Source organism: Anopheles coluzzii, chromosome 2, assembly GCF_943734685.1.
Source record: "Anopheles coluzzii chromosome 2, AcolN3, whole genome shotgun sequence".
Classification (NCBI taxonomy): domain Eukaryota; kingdom Metazoa; phylum Arthropoda; class Insecta; order Diptera; family Culicidae; genus Anopheles; species Anopheles coluzzii.
In genome coordinates this window covers 111,436,690-111,464,647 of record NC_064670.1, presented here as the reverse complement: position 1 = coordinate 111,464,647, position 27,958 = coordinate 111,436,690, and the positions used below count along the sequence as shown (strand labels likewise).

General features: G+C 47.1%; 1 protein-coding gene across 2 annotated transcripts in view; it reads left to right on the top strand.

The window, feature by feature from the left end:
* LOC120949124 (uncharacterized) overlaps positions 1-26,977 on the top strand; it is a 50,164-nt gene extending 23,187 nt beyond the window's left edge. The window contains exons 3-13 of one of the 2 annotated variants that reach the window (XM_040366163.2): positions 19,046-19,215; positions 19,319-21,386; positions 21,454-21,906; positions 21,975-22,107; positions 22,177-22,548; positions 22,905-23,228; positions 23,297-23,483; positions 23,632-23,791; positions 23,870-23,996; positions 24,761-24,915; positions 24,996-26,977. In XM_040366163.2, coding sequence (XP_040222097.2) covers positions 19,109-19,215; positions 19,319-21,386; positions 21,454-21,906; positions 21,975-22,107; positions 22,177-22,548; positions 22,905-23,228; positions 23,297-23,483; positions 23,632-23,791; positions 23,870-23,996; positions 24,761-24,915; positions 24,996-25,196 — 4,287 coding nt within the window. In that variant the 5' untranslated portion in view covers positions 19,046-19,108 and the 3' untranslated portion in view covers positions 25,197-26,977. Of the gene's footprint in view, positions 1-19,045; positions 19,216-19,318; positions 21,387-21,453; positions 21,907-21,974; positions 22,108-22,176; positions 22,549-22,904; positions 23,229-23,296; positions 23,484-23,619; positions 23,792-23,869; positions 23,997-24,760; positions 24,916-24,995 lie in introns of both variants that reach the window. The other variant, XM_040366161.2, reaches the window with a different exon arrangement.
* The last annotated feature ends 981 nt before the right edge of the window (positions 26,978-27,958 follow it).

The window sequence follows — 27,958 nt, the reverse complement described above, 5'->3', positions numbered from 1 at the left end:
AATCAAGAGAGAGAGAGATAGATAGAGACACACACACATCGAGAAAGAGAGAGAGAGACTCCAAACTGCAACTCCAATCTAACCTTCAATCGCCGGATTTTGGGTTTTCGTTCCGCAAGACCTGACGGAGGCTAAATAAATAACGCACAGACACACGCGCACACATACACACACACACACATACACATATATAGCCCGATAAAACCCGGTAAGCTTTTCCACCGATGCGGGTACCTTGACAGGTCGGAAAAACTTTACCACACTTGCCACAACCACACACAACACCAGCCCAGGATAACCATATCTATCTGGCGTGTATGTGCTTGTTGTTATTTTTTGTAGGGCCTGTTTCTCAAAAACTCTACACCGGACACCTCTGCCAGAGTTTGTTACAATCCCAAAAAAGAAAAAAAAATGGACAAACCTTCCGGGACCTCCCGGAAAATCAATGTTGAATAATGTTCGCCCTGTTCGCAGCAACATCCTTCAGCTGGAAATAAATGCCGGAAAGCTTCCCGGTTGACGGTCAGGGCCAATGTCGGGCCGCGGATGTTTGCCATGGTGATGAATAGGTGACATTTCCTCCACCACCACGCGCTGCCGAGGGAAAATAGGCAGGTCGAGACGGAGCCCATTTGCTTGGCTGGCTTTTGGTTTTCTTCTTTTAAGCGCGACTTTTTGGAAAATTCACCCTAAGGGGAAAATTCCTCGAGCCTTGTACCGTCTTATTTTTAGGTCTAAGCGCGCCAGAAATCAGATGCCGGTTTAATCTTATCCACTGTCTTGCCTTTCGGTTGATGTTCAACGGTGTGCAAAAGCAGGAGGACGATCATCGTCATCGCAAACCAGCAAAGTCCGGCGGAGCGTGATGACGCAAAATTAGCTAACAGTTTGTTTTTTTATTTGTCCGCACTTTGTGGCTGTGCGTTATCTGTCCCCTGGGATCGGCACGCACGCAGCGTTTTGGGCGGGGGCAAAAAATTCGACTGAGACTGAAGGAAAGAATCTTGCACTGCCATTTCCAAAGAACCGGTTCCACCTTGAACGAAAGCAAAAGAGGGGAAAAAAACGTCTCGGACACGCTTGCAGGAGAGCAAGTTTGCTGAATAGTAACAATTATCGAGCGAATAAAACTGATGAACTATACACCACCAGGTGGTCGGGAAGCAGCTGTGTGCAGCATTTTGTGCTCGTCGCGTAAAGCGGCACCGAAGTTGACGTCCGCGAGGGACTGTCAGCTTCTTCGGATGGGACGAATGAACCCCGCCAAATGACGCATTTCATTGAACTGCTCGACCATCCTGAACCGTGACGGACAACATTTGCGTCCACAATCATGATGAAACTTTGTCAATCCAAATGTCCTGCTGAATTTGATTGCCCCGCGTCATCGACACGAAAGATTGCGTATTGAACCGTATTATAGGCGACGCACATTTTATCTGTATTTGAGAAAATTAATTTTCATTCTACCCTGACAAAAGTGACTTTTTAAAAACGTGTAGGACGGCAAGACAAATTACCGAAGTGGTGCTCCGCCAGTGACACATTCTTGACAAGAGGAGCGCTGATTGCAACACGGCAGGCGGCGTTTATATTCAGTGCCAGCCCATTTAAAGCACACTCCAATGGTGTGGTAGCACTGCTAAGCTCTCGGTACTCAGCAGTAATGTTGAAAGATGTAACTCAAACTTTAACCTTACCCCGCCGGCTCCACACTCCAAGCCGGCGTGCGCGGTTAAGTGAAATCACTGACACACCATTGACCGTCCACTTTATGGTCACAACTTCCAGCAAAAACGACATCGTACACATCCGCAAAGCACCGTCAGCATGCGGCTCCAGCTTCGCTTCTCTTTTCGCTGACCCACCCCCCACCCCCCCCATCCCCTCCCTGCACAGCAACTAACTTTTTTCATTTAACTCGGATTATGAAGCATTTCAACTGAATCGTTTCCCCCGCTCGGCGAGCGCTCGGAAGCTTTTCGATGAGGAAGCTTTTCGCTAACGTGCTCTGGCGCTCCCCGGCTGCTGTCTCTTGCACTCCTTCTACTTTGGGTATAAACTGAGCAGGCTAAAAAGAGAGAGAGAAAGATACACTGTACGACTACTAACACGGATTGTTGCGAAGTACGCGCGTGAGTGATTTGTCCGACGGATTGCACACACGTTTTCCCACTGACGACGATGTCGACGTTTTACGACGTAATTCAATCAAACAGCGCCTGACCCGTCCCAACGGCTCCCTTCCCACAACGTACCACCACATCATGTGGGTGGGGGGGGGGTGTGTTCGAAGAAGTTCAAAGTAAACTCACCCAAACCCTAACTACCCCCTCGGAGCGAGAGCAGAGTACATAAACAATTTTACTTTACCATCCTCCGTCTATTTGCTTCACCACGGTCAGACCGGTCGGTCAACCGGTTTGGGGGTACGTTTTGGAAGTTACTTGGAGGTAGCCACCGCGTGTGGCAGTGTCGATGCATTGCAAATTGTGGTAGGAGCCGAATGAAAAGGCAAAAAGAAATATGACCAACGACTGGCTGGCGTGTGTTTGACAGACTGCGCAAATAACTGACGCTGGAAGTTTGGTTAGGTTCTCGTTGGCGTGCCTGCACACAGTACACGCACTGAGCAGTCGGGGTTGCTTTGGACTCGGTGGTTTCAGAACACAGTTAGCAAGTTTATCTTGCTGACAAAATGATGCAATTCATTTACATCCCTCTTCAACGGCTTCCAGGCTTCATCGCAATGTGCATGCTTGAAGCGAGAAAGCACAATTTTCGATTTACGACCTTCCCGCCGTTTCATCGAACGTGTTAGGATTTTGGCCAGTAAAATTACACTATAATACGAACCCTTCATTCTGCTCACTTTTGACCTGTGCCGTGGACCTGGGAATTCCCAGCTCGAATGGGAAACGATAAACCAGTAGGCTGGTTTTGTAGCAATAGCACGGGGAGTTTGAGGTTTTGTGCTCATTGCTAAAGCTTTCGAACCCACCCTGTTGTTGCGATGAGTGTAACCTCCTAAGTAATCCACGTTGGCATAAGTGTTTGTGTTTCGAGATAGCAATGCTATCCGAACATTCCTCTACAAGAGAAAACGGTGTCACCAGACGGAAGTAGTGCTCATAGTATCGCAGCTATAACCAAGTTATAACTGGTCAAAACGCACTACGACATACGGACACACCCTCAGCCATAACTCGTCAACACGCCTAGCGACAAGCTGACTTTTGAAGGATCGAACTATCGGAGAGTACTCTGCTATAAGGAATGAACCACACGATGAAAGTTTGAGACTGAGCCGAGCGATGGTGGAGCTTTTCAACGAATCAATATGTAGCATGTGGTCAGTAGCTACTTCTTCCTAACAAACTACAGTAAGGCTTCCGCCACACCCATTTCTAGGCCAGAGCCAGCAATTACAAAGCAAGCAGATCCACCAGAACTTTGGAATGCTACCAGCAAGTAAAGCTTTGCTCGTTACTTGTTATTCCAGCTGGCCGCTGTACACGCTGTCTCCTAGCTGCCCGGAAGGAATGTAAGTCCTTGCTGCCCTTCTTCTTGCCTTCTCCTCCCCGTCCACAAGCAGTGCACAATAATGTCTGATGAATGATAAGCCCCAAAGCACAAAGTAATTACACCACCCATCGCGTTCGTTCCTGCCCGATCCGGCAGGACATCCACCAACGTGGTCACTATATAACGTGATAATGCCTGATTCTAAGCGCAAAGCTAATCACAAATTCCCCGTAAGTCCGGTCGCTGCTCCTCCAGCTCCCTTGAGTGATTTTATTTCATTGTTTAGGAATTCGCCGAAACCCAAAAACTGCTCTCGCTCGCTTTCTCCAGTAACAAAACGGCTCGTTTTGTACATAATACACAATTGTTCCTCACCTGAATAGTTCAAAGAAATTAAAATGGAAAATGCAAAAGTGAGCTTGCTTGCTTTCTACCTGCCCTTTTTGACAGCATTTGATCAAAAAAAAATCTTAGGAAAGCAAAAAACAATCTTCACGTGCCACAGATTCCTTTCCCCAGAGTCAGTCTCTCCCTTTTACGTCGATGCTCCGCTCTCTGCTCGCTTTCGCCTGAATGCCTTTTGTTGAAGCATTTTTTCTTTTCTTTCCATGTTCTAAAACCACATTTTTAATGAAATAACAGCACAGCCGTGAGCATAGTAAAAGACCAAAGCCAGAACAGCAAGTTTTGCTCCCAGGACACGGCACGTGCAATCTCTATCGCGAAAACTCGCTTCCCGATGGGGCAAGCAACCCTCGGGCAACGTTGCGAAGAGCGAAACGTTACATTCTTTCGTCGCGAAAACGTTAAAATGGTCGCAAACCTTATTGCCGCGACTTACACGGGCAGCCGCTTGCTCGCCATCTTCTTCTTCTTCTAGTAGCTCGTGAATCTTAACTGTATAGCGCACGGTTTGGTGAATGAATATCCGCTTACAGTTTTTTGTTGCTTTCTATTCGTGCCGCTTCAACACAATTCCCGCACGGAGGGAAGATAGGACCAGCAGGAGGAGGCTAAATGTTGTTCCGGGTGCGTGCTAACGTTTTCATAATGCGCGTATAATTGATTTTTATTTACCCATCGCGCTGCAACGGCAGCGTTGACGGCGGTACGCACAGCTTAAAATGTTTCTTTAAAGTCAAAGAAGGGAGTTGCAACATGGCGAGCAGCAGACAAGTAGCTACGTAACTGCTCGGAAACTTTGTTTCTGCTAGACCGACCGTTTTTGAGAGCGTTTTTTCACATTTTCTATAGAGTTGTCCAGCAGTGAATATGGAAGAAGAGGCCACAGTCGCCCAGTATCGTTACAGAACCGTTAAAAATACTCGTTAGTTATGTTGATATCTTTAAGAAAAACGCTATTTGTTTATGCCTCATTGCTTAAACTACATGATCCTTAGATACGGCAGTCAATCGACTTAGATGTAACACTGATATAAAAGAACTCCACCAACTAATCCACTATTGGGGTATTTGACGATACTTTGCACCAAAAGCGGACATAACTCGTAACTCGACGACAGCGGTACTCATTCATGGCTTAATTCCTCTACATAAGTTTCGACGTTCGACACTCCTCAGAAGGTAACGCTTTGGTCACAACAACCTTATACCTTCACAGCCGATATGTTACACATACACAACATCACCGATTACACAAACTCCTTGTAAGCTACTGATAATATTTTTACGCTGTCATTGTCCGCCAATGAAACAACGAAACCCATCGCACCCACACAATGAAGAAACAAAAAAACACATTTTTGTCTATCTTAAACCGGCATTCCAGCAACATGACATGTGGATCAGGATCTTGATCCCGCGAAAATTGATTGTCATCCAGCCCGGGAAGCTGGATCGCACCGAACAGGGACAGGAATGATGCTGACACTTTTTATTTGTCCCAACCGATGTTATTCAACCGAGAAGGGGGGAAAAACGAAACCAGCACCAGGATTCTGGTTTCCAGGTAAAGGGTCTCGGGCTGCTGTCCAGCTAAACACATACAAACACACACACACACATATACATTCCCTTTTAAGGGACGAGACAGTAAGCCATCCCTTTTCGCTGGGATCATCGCCCTAGCTAAAAACCGACACTAAACGTGAGGTAATGAAGCGAACCAACCGATCTCCGCAAGGTCACAAACACACGCAAAAAGAAAAAAACAGGGGTGGCACGAGGATGAGGTGACTCGGAAGATTCCGGTTGACCAAACCAGCTCCGGCTTTGTACAACGGTTTCGTTTTCGAAAGGATTGTATAAACCCATTTGCCGGGATCAGTTTGATCTCTTCCGCTCCGGGAAGTTCTTAGCTGGTGTGTGTGAGTTTTAAAGAATTTTCTTATGGAAAGGGGCGCATTAGTTGGGACTTTCCACTGAAAGGCAGAGTGTTATACAGCGTTAGCTTATCGTTGTCTGTGCAGTATATAATCAATAGAAGGAAGTAAAAAGATGTGTTTGTGTTCTCTTATACAAATACTAACTAATTGTTGTCTATTTTAACGATTTATGCAACAGTTGCGAGAAGCTGACATTACATTAAAACATTAAGCAAAACATCAACCTTTAACTAATGCTTCATCTGGCAACATTCCCACGACACAGTTCTCAATTCGCACATTCATGCGCGCAGCTCTCAGTCGGAAAATGTTTATCCTTCCTTACAAATGGAAGGGTAAAAAACGGGAAAGCATCGATGCCGTTGACAGGCGACAAATAGTAAACCGAAACGTGCAAGCACTCCCGCCGTCAAACGGCGTTTGATTAGTTCGTGTACAGGTGCAAAACAGCACAACGCAGCGCGCTGTTCCTCCCAGGCCCGAACGGTACAACTGGGAAATGTGCCCAGTGTCGCTAAGGATGTTACCCCGGCTCGATATGTTCTTAGCCACTGGCGTGCCAAAGCCACCAACCCATGTGCCGTGCGTCTGTCACTGTCCTTGCCAGCCTTACACGCGCTCGGCCAGACGACACACCGGATGTCGGCACGTGTCGTACCGTCCCCACAGCGGCATAAGCTTGACGCTCCATGAGCAAATTCTACAATCCACGCTTCAAAACCACAGCGCCAGGACCGGACGACTGTGCTTTCCTCCTGTGCCAAACACACAATTTCACAGCCTGCTGAGCGGGCGGTGTATTCTTTCGGGCCTCGGGTCCTCTTCAATCCCGCTGCTCGTTACGTTCCCGCGCCAAGAGAACGTACTTTATCGTCCTTGCACTACACACTGCTGCCCATTTTCCACTCAACTGCACTCGAGAAGCCATTTTTCATTTCCTTCTCGTGCGGGACGTTGTTTTTTTTGTGTGTGTGTGTGTGTGTGTGTTGTTGTTGTGCTCCCTTCTTCTTCTTCTTTCTCTACCTTCTATTACCCATCCGGTGTGATGCTGCCCCACGCTGTACGCTATTGTAAATTCTCGGGCACGGCAGCACGCTGAAGGTCACGTTCAGCAGCACATCCACACTAACGAACTGCAGGGCGGTGGTGTACTATGGCTGGTCGTACAGTTTTGCTAGCCCTACCGCCCAAACGGTTGGCTGGCACGCCTGGTACCAGCTAATGGCGACGATGATGACAGGTCCAACCCCACACACACACACAAGGGAATGCCGCGCGCGTCCAGAAGTCAGCTTACCGTCATGTTGCTCGTCTCGTCTAGGATTTACGTGGCGCTTTGCGTGGTGGTGGTGGCGTTGGTGGTCGGTTTTTGTTCGAGCTGACATGCCTAGCTCGCATGTCACATGAGTGTGTGCGAAGAAAGCACACTCGAGATGCCCACTCAACCGCACGAAGAACGATGGATGGGCACGTAAGTCGAACCAAATGAAACGAGCGAATAAAAACGCGCGATGATTGCGATGAGTGAGTGAGGTGTTATGCGATACCAAGCAACAGCTTTGAAAAGCTCACTTCTTATTACCTCACACCTCGCAACCTCAGGAGAGTGGTTGAGATCAATTTTCATGTCAAACGGGACCTGTTCGAGCAGTTCGATCAATAGAAAGATGCTAATTGAGACTATCGCTGTGCAACGGTTGTCTCCATTGCACGGTATTCAATTGCAAACAGGAACCTCTAAACACACACACAAACAAAAAAGAAATCATTCGCTATCTCCTCTTCAACAATCGTCCGAGTGGTGTGGCTGGGAAGATTAACAGTGCTGGGATTATTGCACACCCATTCCCAGTGCGACATCAGACGAGAGCTGATGCCGTTCTTGAGAGCGAACGAAATGAAGGAATTGCACACAAAAACACTAAGCTCTTCGATTGCGCACAATGCACCACGGAGCTGCACGTATGGGTGAGGCATCCGCACGTCCTAAATAACGCACGGTACGAATGTCTGCTGTGTGTGTTTGTATTCCGGTGCGATAATGGGTTTCCATTGTTTTGCTCGCTGATTGAGCCACTTTTTGGAAAGCATTAGTGCTACTGGTCGGCGGCTAGGGACTGCCATTTTGTCGGTCCGCTGCTTGGGAAATAATTCGATAGAGAAAGGATTCTTGGAGGATTTAATTAAATTGTTCAGCAGCCCAGCATACGGGAACGGTACTTCTCGGAAGGAAGCACACCGAAGCTTATCTAATCAATGTGATATGGGATGAAAACTGACGTGGGGATCGTATTCGGGAGGCATTCGGGGTTTTGTCAGTGCGATGACAGACATGGGGGGGGGGGGGGGACAAGGGTATGTATTGGATTGTGTTTTGTTGTTTTCCTGTTTCCCCCACGGCCGACCGCAGTTAGAATCCTATACCACACACACAAAAACACAGATAAATAACACTCATGTACAAAGGTATTACAGTTCCACATACTAACGGTTTTTGAAGATATGTCCGGTCATATGACAATGTTCTTGCTCTTTCATATTGTATATATAGAACATCTTTTTCAGCTTCTCCATTGACATATCTTCCACCAAGGGTCTCTAAAGATTTCAGTTCGAGGATCGCATTGCTTCGTAAATAACGTTGTTGAGAGCCATTTTGGCGCTACCTTAGGCTACTCAGAACGTTTAAATCTCGGTTTGAAACGAAAATATTAAGTATATAGGTAGAATTTATGCAGCTTTCGATTATTGTAGCTTAAGTTTTGTCTTTTAAATGTAATTTTTTGATAGACTTATTCATTTTATCCATTGCATCATTGCGCATGCAATTCTAGGTTCTTGAAGGGCCGCATATGGCCGTATTTGGGTCGTAGTTTGGGAGACCCTAATCTAGATCCTGACAAATGTAGATGACGTGTCAGGATAATCTAGATATGACATGATTATTAATGTGCTATCAAAATCATGATGACAGCCAGAACGTTCCGTCAAAGTCAATCAAACTATCATCAATTGAAACGGCAGTCAGGATATCGATTATTGTGGAGTTTGATTCGACTGGCATTCGAAAGGTACAGGATAAGGCTGTTAATAAAGTTCGATAAGAACACAATTCAGACCCCGTTCTGTTCTGTCCAATCAACCCAAATAATACGTTTCATACTAAAGCTCGGCTTTTGCTGGCTATGTACTCCTGCATCTGTGAAAAGTCTTTCCTGTACATCTTGTCTAGTGTAATTTTACAAGATTGCAAGTGGTTAAAACATCCGACTGCACTTATGTTTTGCTAGTTTGAAACATTTTCAAAGCTTCTTGCTTCTGCTTCCTTGTCCGACTTAAGCCAACGTATTTTTAACGGACATTTTAAAGATTTTCATCGATCAATTGTTTGTATTCAGTCCGAATGGCAGGCCATTTGCATACTACTTCTCATTGATTACATGTTATTCTATCATGTTAAACCATTAAAAATCATTGCAACCATAAACACTTTCCACCAAGATAAGAAACATCTCACCACCTCAATGCTCCCATGATCACACCCGAAGCACATCGAAACGAACAGAACTCGTTGAAATTAATACACCTTCAGCCCGCAAACAACGAACGCATTATATCCTCGTTCCACCTCACTGGTACACGTGTGCATACCAAAACGGGGTGCAAACCCCATTGAACAATTGCAGAACAGCGTCTAACGATTGCTCCCATCAGCACCATCAAACATCGGTTCGATGTGTTGGTTCACTGCTGAGATGCTTCAATACACGTTGGAACAACCACGATGGCAAAAACACACGCGCAGAAAAGCAGAGCCAAGACAGAATCTGCAAAAAACGCTCGTCATAACCGCCAAACGCTTTCATGAGTCGAAAGAGCTATTTAAAGCTTGTTTCCATTGCCACCCCTCCCGCCTACAATGGTGTTTATTCCTTTCGACCACATACACAGAGAGAGATACACACACACACACACCCTCAAACACTCTTTCAAAGTCAACGTCAAAATCAAAACGTCACTCAACCACCGCCGGCAAACGACGACCTACACGCACACACACACACGAGTGAAGAAGCACCGCTGGACCGCTGATCGTCCCTTATCCCCCTTCATGCAGCACATGTTTTTCCTCCCGGAAAACACGAGCAGCAACGAGAAATAACTTACCCCCTACGAAAAATGCATTGTTTCAGCGTTTTCAGCCCACCCCGCACGGTAACGGGCTGATGCTTCATAAAAGGGTTTTGATGGCAAGCCTGCGTAAGGTTTCCTTTTGATTCCGTCTCTCGGTCTTTCTTACCGCCATGATGATGGGGTGTGTTGTTGGTATTGGGATGCTCTTGAAAAGCATTATTGTTGTACCACGTACCTACTGCTGTTGAGCTTCCAAATTCACTCCCACCGTCGGTTGGCGCGAGTGGCACGTTGCAAGAGGCAGTCTTCAACTTTTGCACAAGATCTTCATCAATCGTTACCAAACTGGCTGGCGAAACAAAAACGCTTTCCACGCCCCCTACGTTGCATCGGCCCCCCCAAAAGAAAGACGCACGGTAAAGGGAAGCTTGCCCGGGCGGCTCCCTTTAACCTGCGCTTCTAAATCGGCAATCGCTTGCCTTAACCTTGGCAAGATTAAGCTCACCACTTAACTTTCACAAAACGAAATTATCCTAATTAAAATGACACTTCAGACCGCATTAGGGTAGAGTGAGAATGGAAGGAAAGGGTTGCAAAGTTCGCGCCAATCCTCCAATCCACCGCACCACCCTACGTTTCCCCCTTTCAGCGTTCACCCAGTGTGTGTGTGTGTCTGTGTTTTTGGTCGTGTTCCATTCCCAACCGAAGCGTGTACCGCCGTGCGTGGCGGTCGGAGGAAATGGGTGTGAAAATTTAAACTTTTACAGACATCTGGCGATGGCGTCTGCGTCGGTGTCGTCGTAACTCGGCCCGAGGGGGGCCCGTCGTTTTCGTATACAGCAGCCATGTGTCAGTTTTAGCAAACGATTTTAGTTGTGCAATCCTAATCGATGGGCAACGGGTGGACAAATAGGCTAGGGTTGCCCCATTTTAGGCAGATCAAATAAATTGCAAATTAAAGGGAGCTGTGATCGTCGGAAAAGGGACTTCTGCTACGGGTTCGAACCATTTCGCTCGAACTGTGTGAATTTAAATGAGTGGGTTTGAATTTAAATGACCCTGCAATTAACACGACCTCAACGAATCAACGGATACAAACGGGTATTGTTTCACAGAGAAAAAAAAACCAAACAAACACAACACAAAATAGCTGCTCTTAGTGCTATTGATTCTCGTCAAAAATATCGTTTTTTAATAAGATAAAATGTATTAAGTTTTTAGTGTTTTTAATCGATCTTTAACAAATAATATGTTCCCTCTTTTTCATATATGTTTAAGTTAAATTTCGAATTTCGTATCGAAAAACACTCGATTCTTTGCAGCTGCATTACTATGCACCGTCGACATGATCGTAATTGAAGAAATGCTGGTGAGCCAGATCATGCGCGATCGACAAGGAAAGGGCAGTGCTTATAAGAACAATGTCTAGGCTATGGAGAGGATGGAGTGAAGCTTACCATTTCAGTGTAGCTTTGTATTATTTTTCCGGTGCCATAAAACCAATTGCTCACAAATGAACGAACGAGTTCATATGGGGTCCAATTGTCCACCAACAGCATCATTCTCAGTGCTTTTAAACGATGGGAAACGACTCGATGCAATACTCTTGTGTGTTTTCTATCGATCGCCATGTCTACAGCTTACCGAAGCAATGTTGTTCGCACTGTAGGGGACGAATGACTAATAGTGACTAAAAGAAAGCCTAAAGATGACATTTCAAAAGAATAGTGTTGCCTGAGAGAAGAAACAAGCTTTACACCAGAGGCGACATCTGACGTCAAAACGGTACAAACTTACTGGTAGGCCTGAAACACTTTTATCTGTTTTTTTATATATTGAATTATTTTTACATTTTAGCACACTGCTGTCATAAACAATTCATCAGCAATCATAAGCATTCGTCTGGTTTAAGCAATGTGAGGTCAAACTTTAGTTTAATGTATTTTGTCATGTGCTTTTCACACTTGTCTGTAAACTATAGTTCAATGAATCAACTGAATTCATTGCAATTTCCCGGAATTGTCGTTTTATAAAACAGATTCACCTTTTCCAGCTTAAATTCGGCGTCCTACCCTACAAAAGCCCATTTACATCTCTCTTTAATCTTAACTCACTCTAAAGAGACCGAACATTTCGTACGAAATTTTTGTTTTAATTTTCACTAAATTGTCCCTCGCCAAAACAAACTGCCTGGACCGGTAGATTCTTATTAAAAATTACTATTAATTATTTCTCAACCACAAACCCGCCCACCCCGGAACATGCTCTACGACCGTCACCACCTTCCCCAACTGCCCCCGGGGGGGGGACCAAAGTTTAAGCGCTTTAACGCAAAATTTAATTACTTCACCCGCCCAATGTCCACCGAATGGGTGAGACACGCCCGACATGGCCGTGCCCTTTCAAAACATGGCGGTGCGGTTTACAACAAGCAGCAGTGTGCCGCCCATTCTCGCCGACATTCTCAGCCAGCAGTGTGCCAGCCCCGTCCTTCCCCGCCCCAAAGGGCCCCAATTGAAAGCTCAGTGAAATGTGAAATAATTTCAAATATTAACAAGGGGCTTCCGGCGGCCCGAAGGCGCACCCACCGCACGGAGGATGTTGGAATGAAACGAAAATTATGATGACAGCGCAATTTGCGCACTTGTCAAGCTTTGTAAGCGATTGACATGAACGTGTAACGCGCGCGCGCTCCCGTTCCTCCTGTCTTTTTGTTTTTCATTTCTTTCTTACTTCCCTCCATCCTGTCTGTGTCTGTGTTCACGTCGTCAATTTCTGGGAACCTGGACCCGAGGTTGCTAGCTGGACAACAGCTGTGGCGCTACAAACTTTCCAGTGCCAAACTTTTCACGTCCCCAAAGTCTTGGAATTTCTTGCTACGTTTGCTAAACCAGTTGCTTCACGAGAAGTGAGAAGTCAGCAAAGAATTCGAGAGAGAGAGAGAGAGAGAGAGAGCTTTGCTGTACTGTACAAAAATGGAGCAAAGCTACGCTAAACCCATGCTCTGCAGGGACAAGCGGTGAATAACATTGCTTGAAAAAAGCAATCCCAACAACCCAACTAAAAGCTGATAACAGCTTACTTCACCTCCACATCACATAAAACATCAAACATTGAACGACATGACCACATGCCACAGCAGTCATGCTAGTGGACAGTTTATCATCCTTCTCCTATCAGATGCGGTACTTGCAATGTCAAGCACCTGTCAGGTTCAAGGAATGTGCACAAATCGGATTGACGCTACGCTAAACCATTCCAGAGATGCAGAGAGTAACGCTTTTTACCACTGATATCGTCATAACCGGTTCGTCAATTTCATGCTACAATCAATTGTGAGAACTTTTCATGCCCAAAACTAAGGCAAATCCTAAAGACTTCCGGAAAAAAATCGTTTGCCATTTCAGATCGCTTCAATTGCATTTCCATTTCCCACCAAAAAGCCCTTATATTCGCAGGCCCTTTTTTTTCTTCGCGGAGCATACTTCAATATCAATTCCTAGCACCGATTACCACCATAATTACATACATGTTTGCGTTGCGTTTCTCGCCCGTAGTCGTAGTCGATGCTCTCCAGCAACCCTCGTTGCCGATCGCCATCGAATTCAAAATCCATCGCCGAGCAAGTTGACAGTTATTGGAAAAAGGGTTTCCAGCAAAAAACGATTCAAGTTATGCCAAGTGCTCTCTTACCGCTTACCGCGCCCTCTCAAGACGACGACGACGATGACAGGCCCTGAGACGACTGTCTCGGGATGCCAATTTCCAAACCGCCTCCCCCCCCCCCTTCTCCCTCTTCCTTACACCCGCATAACGCAATGCAGGATTAAACCGTAACGCGATATGCTAAAATCTTTTCACCCGCTCCCCGTTCCCTACGCCCTCCGTACGGCTCCAGAAGGAATGTGAAGCCGCGCGCACGATCATGGTGAAATCCACCCGGATGCTCCATGATAATGGGGTGTGTATAACGGAACGGGATAGGAACCCGATGCGGATGGTTTCGTGGGGTGAAAAATTTCCTCTTCATTTTCTTCACACACACACACACACACACGCACACGCACACAGAGGCAAACAAAAAATGAAAAAAAAGGAACACAAACCAACCAACCACAACCACCACCCGATTCACTCAAAGATAATCGATTTTCTTCCGCTATGGTAAGTTGATTCGAGAGGCGGTAAAAATCAGGCTCGGTTCCTTCGGTTCCTTTTTTGCGGTGGGGGGAGGGGTGGGGGGGTACGATTCCGCAGCATTCGCGCTATCTTTACCATCGCTTATTTGATCACGCTTGGGTCGTCGTCGCGCTCGCTTTTTTTTTTGTGCCACCGCCACTAAATAATAATGCGCGCCCAACAAACCAACAAAACTGGACAAACAAAACACCCCCCAACGTGGGATGCCCCAAACCGAGGGAAACAAAAATTTAGCACCAAACACGCATACAGAAAAAGAAGAAGAAGAAGAAAAGCATGCCCTCGGAAATGGCAGCCTAGGACAACGGCATCAAATTAATATTTCCCGCTTTTCTATGTGTCCACATTGCACAATGAAAAAGGAAAACACTGGTACCGATGGGGTGGAAAGGTGGAAAAGCAAAGCAAAACCACCGAAACAACACCGTTCGATCGATGATCTGGAAACGAGTCCATGGGACCAAACTTTCCTGGTTGAAAATTACCTTTTTCTGTCTCTCTCACTTTTGCTGTTTTGTCTCCTTTTTTTCATCGTTGGGCCTCTTTAGCTTTTGTGCCCAGTGACACCCGAACTCAATTCCTCCCGCTGCACATCCCGTGTTTCGGCAATGGTTGGTAACTTCCCATTTTCCCACCGTTTGCTTCGAAGTGTTCCGATACGCGATAGGCGAGTGCGCTGGAAAAGAATGATTTTTTTTTTAAATTTCTTTAACGCCACACAAGGACCTCATTTCTTCGTTGATTTATCGCACTTTGATGACAGTGGTTCGAAGAGTGGGGTGGTGCGGAGTGGGGCACCTCAATTTAAATGATCTTTTGCGTAGCAAAACATGTTGCACGCGCACAACCAAACGATGTGGTTTTGCGATTTCGTGGAAAGTTTGTTTCCGTTCTGCACGCCACCACGCCACACCATTGCGAATAATCGGAATTGGAATAGAATTGATAGAGGAAAGCTTCTTCAACGACAACGACGCGTTGGAGCACTTCACAGGGAAGGGAAGGGAGGGTGTGTGAAGTGATTTCCAATTTAGCTTCCGTTTGCTGATGAAATGATGATACCGATTTGCATACCATACGCACACACACACACACACACACACACACACACACTCACAGCTTACAGTTCATTATCGTTCTCAAACCGGATACCGGACAACACCTCCGATAATTTCCATTTACACAACAACAATCACACCCCAACCCGGGGAAGGAGATGTTCGGAAAGGAATGCTGCTGTTGCTAGTGTAAACATTATCTAACCAATTCCAGGAATGCATATCTGGTTGCTTTGCATTACTAACGGCACATGGAAACTGCCGCACATACACAGAGCACACCATGTCCTTTTGCGCTGAGGCATGAGATGTCCTATTTCACTATAAGGAGCTTTCGGTTTCGGCAGAGTTACTTGATACAGGTGGATTTGGGGGGGGGGGGTGTATGTGTTGGTGTGTTTGTATGAACATTCTGAGAATAATTCAACCATGAAATGTGATAATCTACTAAAGAGTTCCTGGTAAACCATACCTTTGAGGGGATATGTCCATTTGCCCAGCCTAGGATCCGGCTAAAGCAATGCCTTGAATGACTTCTTTGAAGGGCAGGTCTCTGTTAATGAACAGGACAACGTGCAATGCCACACAAATCAAGAGCAATTTGGGTGTTATGAGCTGGCTTAAAAATGTGTAAGTTGATTAAACTAGCTATGGTACCTTTCTCGAAAAGACATGCACAAATTAGCTACATATCAGTGTTAGTTTTGGATTAGTTTTGGTTGCTTTTTTGTTCTTGCCGGACATCTGACAGTAACGGGAATTTTATTTGAGTCCAGGCACAATGTAAACGACGCAAATGCCCCCAAACACATCAGCACGATGAATCTTTCAGGGGGTTTGCCAAGTCATTTTGCAATGTGAGGTGAATATTGTGTCGCTCACGAAACGATACCTACAATGTATTTGGACTGGTCCAATGTTAATTTTTAACCATCCAAGTATTAATTTTGACTGGAGGTGCCGATTTGCTTATGTTTTCTACATAATTCTACACATTTCATGCTCTTAAAACGGAATGGGAAGGACTTGAGCTTGCTAAGTTTGTTAGACCCATACATCGTTTTATATACTGAATAATTAGCATTTGATAGTACACTACATAGGGCTGTCAAATTTAAACATGCACGGAAGAAAATTTACATTGTACCAGTCCAAATACGTAATAGATGTCAACATTCTCTGCTTCAATCCACGACAGGTATGCTGTTAAGTCGTGCGAGTAGACGACTATACCACAGGACCGCAACCAAACATTGTTCTTTAAAACATCAACTATCTGATGACTGGTGTGCAATCATAATAATCCTAACGTCTGCAGTAAGATATCCAGCTGATACATCGAATCTATCCCTTGTAAGAAGGTCGTCAACATCTTTTGAAGGTCAAACTGTTCAGTGAAGCATACACTTGTGTCCTAAAGTTGAGTAGAAGGCAGACTCATAATTTCAATCTAACCAATGGTAATTAATATGCGACGATACTAATTATGCGACTAATTTATGCTCAACCACATAAAATCACATATTTCTATGCATTCACTAATGAAAACTCTTATCGCGTTAATTGATTCAGAAGAGAGGCCCATTTCGAAATCACTGTATCACTAAATAGAGCTTCAATTTCTCTTGCATCATATTATTTCGCTCCCTCAAGATATTAGACACATTGATTCAAACAAAAAAAACACAAACAGATAGCAAAAGACGAAGAAAGGATGTGCCTCCACCGCGAGGAAAGAAAAGTGTCCTATCGATTCCAGCCGGCAAACCGATTCGTCACGCTAAAGTAGGTTTGTTCCGATAACAAATTTGTGTTATTATTCTGCACCGTCTCCGCTCCTGCTCCTGTGCTGGTGAATCCTTTCCCTACCAGATTCATCCAACTGTAGTATCGATAACGATACCATACACACACACACACACGCGCAGACACACCGGTGCCCAGGAAAGAGCCATTTCCCCAACGTCACGACATAATAGAATCGATTCTTTGCTCGAGTGATTGCGATCAGGCTGGGCAGAAGAAAAAGAAAGGAAGCAGCCCCGATAGTGAAAAAGAACAAACATCGGAAAAATGGCCACAAAAACAAGACAATATTTGAAACACACGTTACACAGCAACACATAGCAGATGCGCAAGGGTTTCGTTGGTCGTCAGTTTGTGCCGTTGGTTCGGTTCGGTTGTTGTTGCGCATAACACGCGGCAATATGTTTGTACAACGGCGTAGTAACAACGGGAACCTTAATTTGGTACCCAATAGCGAGGAGGGGGCGGGGAGCAGGATGTGAATGTGATCAAAAGAGATGTTCTAACGCCGCAAGGGAGGGGGACAACCAAATGTCGCGCAGAAAAAAAAGAGACAGACGTGCGATGTTGCAAATCTTGAAGTTGACGAAGATATGGATTAGAAAACGCAAAGCAAAAACCCTTCACAGCAACAAAAACAGGCAGTCACATCGCAGCCTGGTTAAAAGTTGTAAGTACAGCCGTACTTACACAGCCATCCATCCATCCATCCAGCACGTGGCGAAGTGTTTCATTTTTTTTTTGCCTCTTTACATGGCCTTCTTTGCTGCGACACTGAAACGACACTTGTCAAGACGTCCCCGCACACACTCAAGTACAATGTGCATGTGATAACTTTCTTTCACAGTTCCAATGCTTTAAGCGACAGATTTCTCACTCAACGACAATAGCGGGTGCAATACAATCCCTTCGCATGCTGTGTTCATATAGCAGCATATGGGGAGGGAGAAACTTGAAAGAGAATTGTCGCATGGCACCACTTTCTTCCCAATCGCTTTGAGATACGTCCCACACGCCGCAGATGATGGGTGATCTCGCTACTCATGGCAAGACACACACACACACATATACTGCAAACAGGGTTTTGTTGTGCACACAAGCTGGCCTATTACACAATCGGTTGCCATTGTCAAACATCATTGTCAAGGCCCCGGGACCAGGATGCTCTCAGGATGATGAAACCATCCAACGGGGGAAAATGAAATGGAAAGGGATGGAAGGGAATGGGATGGTGGATGTACATGTGTTTGTGTGTGTGTGTGTGTGTGTGTGTGTGTGTGTGTGTGTGTGTTTAAATCTGTAATCTGCTTATGTCACGACGAAGCGTTACGGAACAACAGCAACAGTGTGATGGTGTGCAGTAGTGTGAATTTTACATCCAATTTGATCGTGTTTTTAAATTGTACTTAAAACAGAAACATTCGTTACTACACCACGTCGTGTAAGCGACACATGATGCTTTACAAAACTGATGATCCTACACGTTGGTGCGCCACACCGACGCCACTCCTCACAACACGCGTCTAACAACGTGTGTGGAGCGCGTACTTCACGGCAAACTTGATGAAGGTACAATGCGCAATTGATGAAGTGCCGGCGATCCAGCGAGACGCAATGTCTGCTTTGATCGGGCTGCACCACTGCTAGGGAGGCCGCCGAGTCAGTCCGCGTCGATGGTCGATTGAGTTTGCAGCGCAACAGTCACGCTGCTAAACTGGAACTATTAGCATCGTTCCATTCTCCTTTCTCAGAGTTGTTTTTTGCTAACTTTGTGCACACAAACGCTGCTCGACCTCCAAACTTTTCTAACGCATCTGTGAGATTCTACAGTACCCGGCCCGTCTACACGCAACCTAATAACGTCATCTTTCTCGTTCTCGCTCTCTCTCTCTCTCTCTCTCTCTCTCTCTCTCTCTCTCTCTCTCTCGTTTGCATTCTTGCGCCCGTTCGCTCTCTCGGAACAATCTTCATTAGCCGAGGCAGGGTCTGTGATTGCCATTATCAACAGTAACAAACGACGACAGCTACGACGGCGCGATGGCGTCGTCGTTCGCTAATTGCTCCTACGCGCCCGATCCGAGCGCGGGCGACGCGAATCCATTCAACTACGGCGAGCGCAGCCTGCTGGACGATCGTGACAAGCGGTACGTACTGATTTTGGGTTTTCCGAAATTCCGCAAACCCCCCGGACATCCTGTGTGACTAATTCCAAACGATTGCCACTTTTTTTTTCGCTTTAATCACCAGTGGAGTAACACGTGCATCAAGCCTAGCCCTACCGAACCACTCACTGCTAGATCTGCTCGAGCAGAAGCAGAAGCTGTACGACACGATCCACCTGACGCCACCGCCGAAAGGCAATGGCACCCGGCGCCATTCGTCCGACTCGTTCCCGATGATCGAGAACGAAAGCTTTCAAATCCCGCAGCGGCAGAGCAAAAAATCGTCCCAAGGTATAGGGCCGGGGCCGCTGGTGCCACCGCCCGTGCCGAAGCGCACCTTCCAGGGCAACTTCCCGCGCAAACCGCCCGACTCGTTCGAGGTACAGAAGCGGGCGTCCCTGCTCGCACTCGACAGCTACCAGCAGCAGCAGCAACAGCTTCAGGCGCAGCAGCAACAGGTGCAGCAGCTACACCAGCAGCTGCAGCAGCAGCTCCAGCAGCAACATCAGCAAGCGCAACCATCGTACGCGCCGTTTGGCCGCTCCGAGCGGATCTGCAAGTCCGCCTTCGAGGATCAAACCTTCAGCTACTATCCGGCGCCGAAAAGTGCGAAAAGCGCTGGAGTCTCCGCTGGAGGTTCTGCTAGCGGTGGTGGTGGTGGTGGTGTAGGTAGTAACGGCACCTGCCACAGTGTCAGCGCGACCAGCTTCGACGATCTCGGCGAGCCGGATGACTTTGTGCTGTTCAGCAAGAAGATGGCCTCGATCGAGTCGAACCGTTCGTCGAGCGATTCGAACAAATCGCAAACCACCATCGACACCGGGTACGTGTCGGCGAACGAAACCGACCGCTCCTTGCTGACCGGTGGCAGCTGCTCGTCCGCCAAGGGCGGCGGTGCGACCTCCTTTCGCAGCCGGTTCTCCTCCGAGGACACCCAGTCGTCGCTGGACAGCTTCCTCTCCTCCGAGCTGCACCGGACCGACACGATCGAGTCGCTGCCGCTGAACGATTCGCCCTTCAGCCTAAAGAAGAACGTGTTCAACTTCGATCTGAAAACGTCCCCGCTGATCCGGGGCAGCAGCACCGTCTCGCCGAACTCGATCGACGAAAAGCTGGACAGCTGTTCGCCGCGCAGCATCGAGAGCAAGGGCTCCCGCAAGCTGCCGACCGTGCCGACCCGCAAAGGACCGGCCAGTGGGATCGTGATGCAGCCGAAGCTTCCACCGCCGGGTTCCGCCAGCGCGGGACCGAACAGTCGCATGACGCCGCCGCTACCACCGTCCCGCTCGCAGCAAGCGTTCGAAACGCGCAAACTGCAGAAGCTGCAGCAAGCGCAGCAGCAACAAACGCAGCTCAACAACGTGGCGTCGGCGCACAAGACAGCACTGGAAAGCTTGCAGGAGCTGTACAGCAGACCGCTCGGCATCAGGCGCAACATACATCGGCCACCGCCGCTCAGCCAGCAGCAGATGGTCAACGCAGCGGCGAAAGCGTCCCTGCTGGGCGGCCAGCGCCAAGACTCGAGCATCTCGAGCGACAGCTTCTCCATTACCTCAAGCCCGGGCTTTCAGAGCAAAGCGATGGAGAGCTCACTGCTGCAGCAACACACATCCACCACCAACAGCAGCAAGTTCAACCGCTCGACCATTCGCGGCAAGCCACCGATGGACACGGCAACCGCAGTCGGCATCGGTGGGACGAACGTCGCGCCGAACAACCTGACGGCGCTGATGAATTCAGCCGGATCAACGCCGGGAGCGTCCGTCACGGCAGGCTCAACTTCCATGTCGTCCGGTACCGGCAGTACCATTCCCGGCGAAGGTTTGGCGGGAATCGGTGTGTCCACTGGTACGATTCGATCCGTTCCGCCGCGAGTTAGCATGCGGCAAGATTCCAGCATATCCAGCGACAGCTTTAGTCAAACGTCCAGCCCTAGCTACAACTCGAAGATCATGGAGGCGCCGCTCCTATCGCACGCCGCCAAGATGCCCAAGGTGTCGAAACCGATCGCGAAGAACCTGGACGAAATCACGAAGGAATCGCCAACGGACGTGAACGGAACGGCCGCCATCATTAAGAGTGCATCGACACCGGCCAGCCTACAGACGATCGTGCGGCTTTCCAACGGCTCAAACGTTAGTCTACAGCACAAGGTAAGAAGCATCTTTGGAAGAAGCTGTGTAAGATCACACAACTAACCTTCAATTCAATACTTTCCAGAAGTTCCAAATTTTAAAAGCTCGTAAAAACTCCAACCCATACGTGACGAGCGGCCGGTTAAAGTTCCGCCTCTGCCAGATATTGCTGAACGCCGTCGGGCTGCTTGCCATTGCCGGTGGACTCGCAGCCTACTTCAACGCCTACCCGACGATCAAGTTCGTGAATCAAACCATCACCCGTACGGCGGTTCCAGCGTCCCAGCCCGGCAGTTCCGCAGTGGGCGGTAGTGGCGCTGTTTCCTCAGTCCCGGCGTCCGGTTCGGGCCAATCCGTGGCTGGATCACCGGGCCGGACGGCACTGGATGTGGCCGGTGGTTTCCGTGGCGATCGTAACCCAGCGCCCGGCGTCTGCCTGCCGGTGATCGTAAAGTTCTGCCAGCAACATCGCGTACCCTACAACTATACCGTCTTTCCGAACTACATTGGACATTTTGGCCAGCCCGAGGCACAGATCGTAAGTAATTTGACCATTTTGGCGCAAATCAGTGCACATCATCCCACTAATGTCGGGGAATCTTTCAGGAAATTGATCTCTTCGAAGCGCTGGTCGATGTGCAGTGTTACGAGCTTGTTCCACTGTTCTTATGCTCTCTGTTTGTGCCTAAATGCGGTAATTCCGGTGCAACCGTACCGCCATGTAAAAGTTTGTGTACTGGTAAGTGCATTCGGTACGCAGTGTACGCAGGCTGATTTGCAAGATCCTAATCATACCTCAAACCGACAGAAACAATGCGTCGATGCAGCTTCTTCTTCGACGTGTTCGGACTGGAGCTGCCGGAGTATCTGCGCTGCTCGATCTTCAACGATGCCGTGTCGGACCAGGAGGAGTGCGTCGGGATGGCCGAGTACAAGGAGTCGATCATACGGTCCCGCCGTCCGATGGCCTGCACTGGCTTTCTGTGTGACAAGCGGCGCTGCATACCGAACGACTGGAAGTGTGACGGGCACGTCGACTGTCAGGATCAAACGGATGAGGCGCACTGTGACTTTTGCGGTGACGATGCGATCCACTGCGGCGAGGGGCAGTGCATGAGCCAGAAGCACGTGTGCGACGGTACGCCCAACTGTCCGTACGGGCAGGACGAGCGAAACTGCAGTAAGTGTTTGCGAATGAATTCTGGGAAACAGACTCCACAGAAACATTATTACATTTCACTAGAGATGGGTTACTATGATTCAGATTCATCAATCTGAATGAATCTTCAAAGGGCATCTTTGAATCTGAATCTCATATTTAGTGATTCGTGAATTTCCAAAGATTCATGCATCTCCCAAGATTTAAGAATCTCTGAAGATTCATAGTTCTCTAAACATTCACGAATCTCTAAATATGCACAGATAGTTTGAGTAACACTGATTCAAACTCATGAATCATCAAAGTGATTTTATTTAATCTAGATCGCTCCGAAAGATAACTACTTTAAAAACACTACTTTTCACTCTTCAACTCAGTTCGGCTCAGCGAGCGTAATGGTGATCTTGGCCGGGGTACGCTAGAGGTGTACAAAGCGGACCTCAAACAGTGGGCACCGGCATGCGTGAAAAACTGGGATCCAGCCACCTCACCCACCATGATCTGCTCCCTACTGGGCTACAGCTCGGTCAACTCGAGCCGCACGGCAATGCGCGGCTCGAACCGGACGCTCGTCAGCACCAAGGACGCCTCCTCGATGTGGCGCATGTACCAGAAGAAGGACGTCAACCTGATCAAGGAGTTCAACAGCTGCGACATCAACTCGCGCTACCCGGTCGCAGAGCTGACGTGTTCGAACTTTGGTAGGAATTGAAGTAGTGTTTTCAGTAACCAGGTTTACTAAATGTCCGAACCTGTCTTACTCCAACAGAGTGTGGTAAGGTGAGGAACAGGAAGTACTTCAAGGCAACGAAACGCATTGTCGGTGGATCGACCTCCAACCCGGGCGACTGGCCGTTCATAGCGGCGATTCTCGGCGGACCAGAGGAGGTGTTCTACTGTGCCGGCGTACTAATCGCCGACCAGTGGGTCCTAACCGCTTCGCACTGCATCGGCAAGTAAGTATTCGGCGGCGCCTCTCTCTCTCTCTCACTCTTTTGGGCTGTGCTGGTCCTCTTAACCACACGCGCACAAACACCTCCCTCGTACCGACCCCGGTAGCTATGAAATAGTATGTTTTTGTGTACATATCAGTTCTCCCACCAGTCACACGATGCGCAACGTCAACGACTGGACGATACAGCTCGGCATTACGCGGCGCCGCTCGCACACGTACTACGGACAGAAGGTAAAGGTGAAGACGGTCATACCGCACCCGATGTACAACCTGCACATCCCGCACGACAATGACATTGCCCTGTTCCAGGTAAGTTTGTGTATGGGAGAGTAGCAAACTTCGCAACACTGACCACTGACCACCGTCTTATCTCGACTCACACTCCAGCTGGCCACCCGGGTAGCGTTTCACGAGCATCTGCTTCCGGTTTGTTTGCCGCCACCGCACATCCGGGAGCTGCCGACCGGCATCAACTGTACTGTGGTTGGATGGGGCAAGCGTGAGGAGCGTAACTGTAAGTATCTTCGCACGTGTGTGGGTCTATGTTTTGAAGTTCGGAAATGTCCCACACAAGCTGTGTTGCTGAAACAGTGGACCTAAAAACAACCCGAAGAAAGTTTTCTACCATTCCCAAGAAACAGTGTGTGTGTATGTGTGTGGATGGGTGCCAGTGTTTGTAGACGTGGGAAATAAAGTTTTCCCTACCTACGAAAGTTCCAAGAACCGAGAAACGAAGCCCTTTTCAACAACTAACCCATAGCAGAAAGCGCAACACGCCGTTGTGTAACGGCTTTCAGGTGGTGTTCAAAACCCCTTTTCATCTTAAAATCTTTGCTAAAGGAAAGAAGGAAAATCAAACAAAGTAAAAAACGATCGAAAAGAGAAGCCATTTTGGTGCGTGGGTGCGACAAAACATCAAACAGCGAGTGCAAAGCACCACATCTCTTTAGCAGAAGCAGCAAAACCAGTGTCCATTGATTGGAAACAGATGAGTGAAATTCAATTTCCGGAGAAATACATTTGCCCTGTTTCCGTCAATGGACACACGGGGTTACGAAATCTGTCGGTCAGGAGTTTTCCGGTGGTCAGTTACATTTCTCCGTAGTTAATCCCAACCGGGTGGAAGGATGATGATGAGTAAAGCTTCAGACTTCAGAGGCTTTCTCTTCTTTTGACATTTTCCACAAATACTGTAGTTCCGGCGGTACTGATAGGAAATTAGTTCTCTGTTCACTATGCATCACTACTAATCGCACGCTACGTTTCCATTTCCCGCAGCCACACCGAACGGCGCATCGTACGAACCGACGCTCAACGAGGTGAACGTACCGATCGTGAGCCGCGAACTGTGCATCGACTGGCTAGAAACGTTCAACGTGACGGAGGGCATGATCTGTGCCGGCTACCAGGAAGGTGGCCGAGATGCGTGTCAGGTTAGTGCTCTATTACGCCGAAACTTTAATCATTCTTTGCGCCTGTAACCTTTAACCTCTCATCCACACATGCACTGCAGGGCGATTCCGGTGGTCCGCTGCTGTGTCCGTACCCGAACGAAAAGGACCGCTGGTTCGTGGGCGGTATCGTGTCCTGGGGCGTGCGCTGTGCCCATCCCAAGCTGCCCGGCGTCTACGCGAACGTGCCCAAGTTTATACCGTGGATTTTGGCGCAAATCAACAACCACTCCGTGCTGCAGACTGACACGATCGGGCGATAATTTCGGGCCACCGTGAAAGTGTGGTAGGAGAGGCCAGCAGAGATTGGTAGACTTGAAAGACGTGTAAGCCCGTGTATCTGCGGCACTTGCGCTCACAGCATTTGTGTGGAGTTATTTAAACAGCGTGCTTATGAAAATGGGCAGAATATTTGACCAGAAAATGAACCCTATATTAAAGCAAAGCCGTCGCTCTCAAACAATCCCTAAAATACTGAATGATAAGGACGAAAAAGCGAAATTCCCTCCCACCCGTCCACCGATGGGAACGCTTTCGCAGAGCAGGACGACATCTGCCGGAAGCAATGAATCATTCATCGGCCTACGCGTTTTCATTGATTCCCCCGCCTCATACAGACAGATAACCGGTCAGACATGGGACGTGATGTTTACCGTCAACCGTATCTGTCAATCAGTGTGTCAGGTGAACGCTGCCCGAGCTCAAACGGCGCCGACATACCTAACCTGCTGTTCAAATATCTCTACAAAAGCGTGAGTGTTCAGTTTAGGCACACAAAACAAGAAGAATGATTCAAACACTATAGTTTACTAGGCACAACCCACTAGGAGTCAATTGAAGGTGATATGCTGCAATGCTGCAAAGCAAAAACAAACGAAAAAGGAGATAAAACCCATTGACAATAATGGCTAATGAGACAATAATCAATTTGTTCGTAAGTACAATTTGCACACGTTAAACCATTGCACCACCAATCGGGAAGGGTTCGCGGGAAGAAGCTGCAATACAGCATCCAATTCCGATAGGCCCCAGGCACAGGGCACAGTAATCACGACAATAAGCAACGCCAAGCAGTATTGCGCAGTATCGGTGATAGTAGGGAACTGGGAATTCTTTTTTTATTAGAAAGCAAGCAAATCAGTTAAGAAGGCAGAGCAAACGAAGACAATAAGAAGCATCTGAGTCAAACTCGGAATAATATTAGTCGCCAAAAACGAGAAATAGAAGTTGTTTGTTTTAGCAAGAGAGGGATGATATCGTTGCAGCATGATATGTTGCAGTGTTTGTGCAACCAGTGGTCGTCAGTATTTGGTCTATTTGGGAAGTTCAGTAAAGTCAATGTTCGGTATTAACTTGCTCAGCGTCGCGGTTCCGAATTTTGGGTACCATTAAAGACATTACAGGGTTTTCCAGGAGTTCTCATAGCTGTGGGACACTTTTTTGACTCTTTCTTACTTGAAATGAACTTAATGTAATGGGAATTGGACTCTATAGCACCCTTGTTGGACACATCCAATAGGAATTTCCAAGGAGCCTGTCTAAAACGGGTGCCATAGAATTCTATTTCCATAACATGAAGTTCATTTCCGGTAAAGAAAGAGTCAAGGAAGTATCCCACAACTGTGAAAACTCCAAGAAAACCTTGTAAAATCGTTTGCTTTCCTTTCGATGTTTGCTTTGAGCGGTACAATACGCGATAATGCCGTGGAAGCAGGGCAGGGATATACTACTGCAAACTGCAACCGGTTGCAAAAATAAGCAAAAACCCCAAAAGTAGCAGCGATTGAAAGCATTTTTATTCTATACAATCTACCACTATGGGCATTTAAAGCATACCTTACATATATTATATTGGTAGATATACAACAAAACCAACATACAAAATGGTAAATTATTACGAACCAGAACAATATTATTATCATTATTAATATTATTTTTTTATTACAACGACTCCGTATCACTCACTCAGCAAAGCATCAAGTAGCATATTTATCGACTGTTGTTGCTATTTGGAAGAGTTTTAAGAGACATGGTTAGGGTTGGGCAGTGCTACAAAAACGTTGTTGGAATATTGTTGCGTTAGGAGTGGAATGTAAAGCGGAAAACAAGGTATGGAAAAGGTAAACGATCTAACCAGAGGGCAATCGCTTTTTAGGTGTTCTCCATTCAGGTGTTTGACAGAGATTCGATTATTTATCAACCCACAAAGGCGCAAAGAGTGTTTGTTATCTACCGCCAAACCCGTCTACCCAATACCACGGCACGTGTATTTTAATGGAATGTTGGAGTGTGTGGTTGGAGTTGAGTTTAATGCTAACGATGGTTTTGCCGTTTTACTAATAGAAAATGTTGTGCAGATGAGCTGCAGTAAGGAATGTTTTTGAAAGGATATATTTTTACCCCTCCAATAAAAAAGTGGAATAAAAGAACGCATGACAATAAGAAAGAGATGAGACAAACACACAGCTAGCACATTGTGTCCAACCATATCGAGATGCATGTGTTGTATTCACTGTGAATTTTAAAATGGAACAACGCACACAAAAAAGAGATGCAACAATCAAATGCCATTAAACGTTGTCTTGCAACACAGTTTTGCGTTTCAATACAGTAAACTCGTCTATTTACAAATCGCGTGCTTGCATTGTGTGCTGCTAATTGTTACAGACAATAAATAGGAATTTGTGTTTATTTTTTGCTTCTTTTTTCTGTTCCCCCGTTTTACGTAGGATGTAGAATGAATTTAAAAGGTGTATCAAATTTTTACACGTGCTATTGCCACATCACAATTTAAAAAGGGTAGCAATGTTGGTAGCATGGTGCGTACTTTGTACGGCAGGAATATTAAAACATAAAAGTTCTATTTGTGTGTGTTTTTTGTAGACAACAATGTAACAAAAAAGGCTACACACATACACGTGCGTTTCAAACGACGTGCCAACAGCGAGACAATAAGCACATTGCACAGTGGGTAATTGAGGTTTGTCGAGAGGTTAGGTATATCAGTGTGGATACATATTTTTTA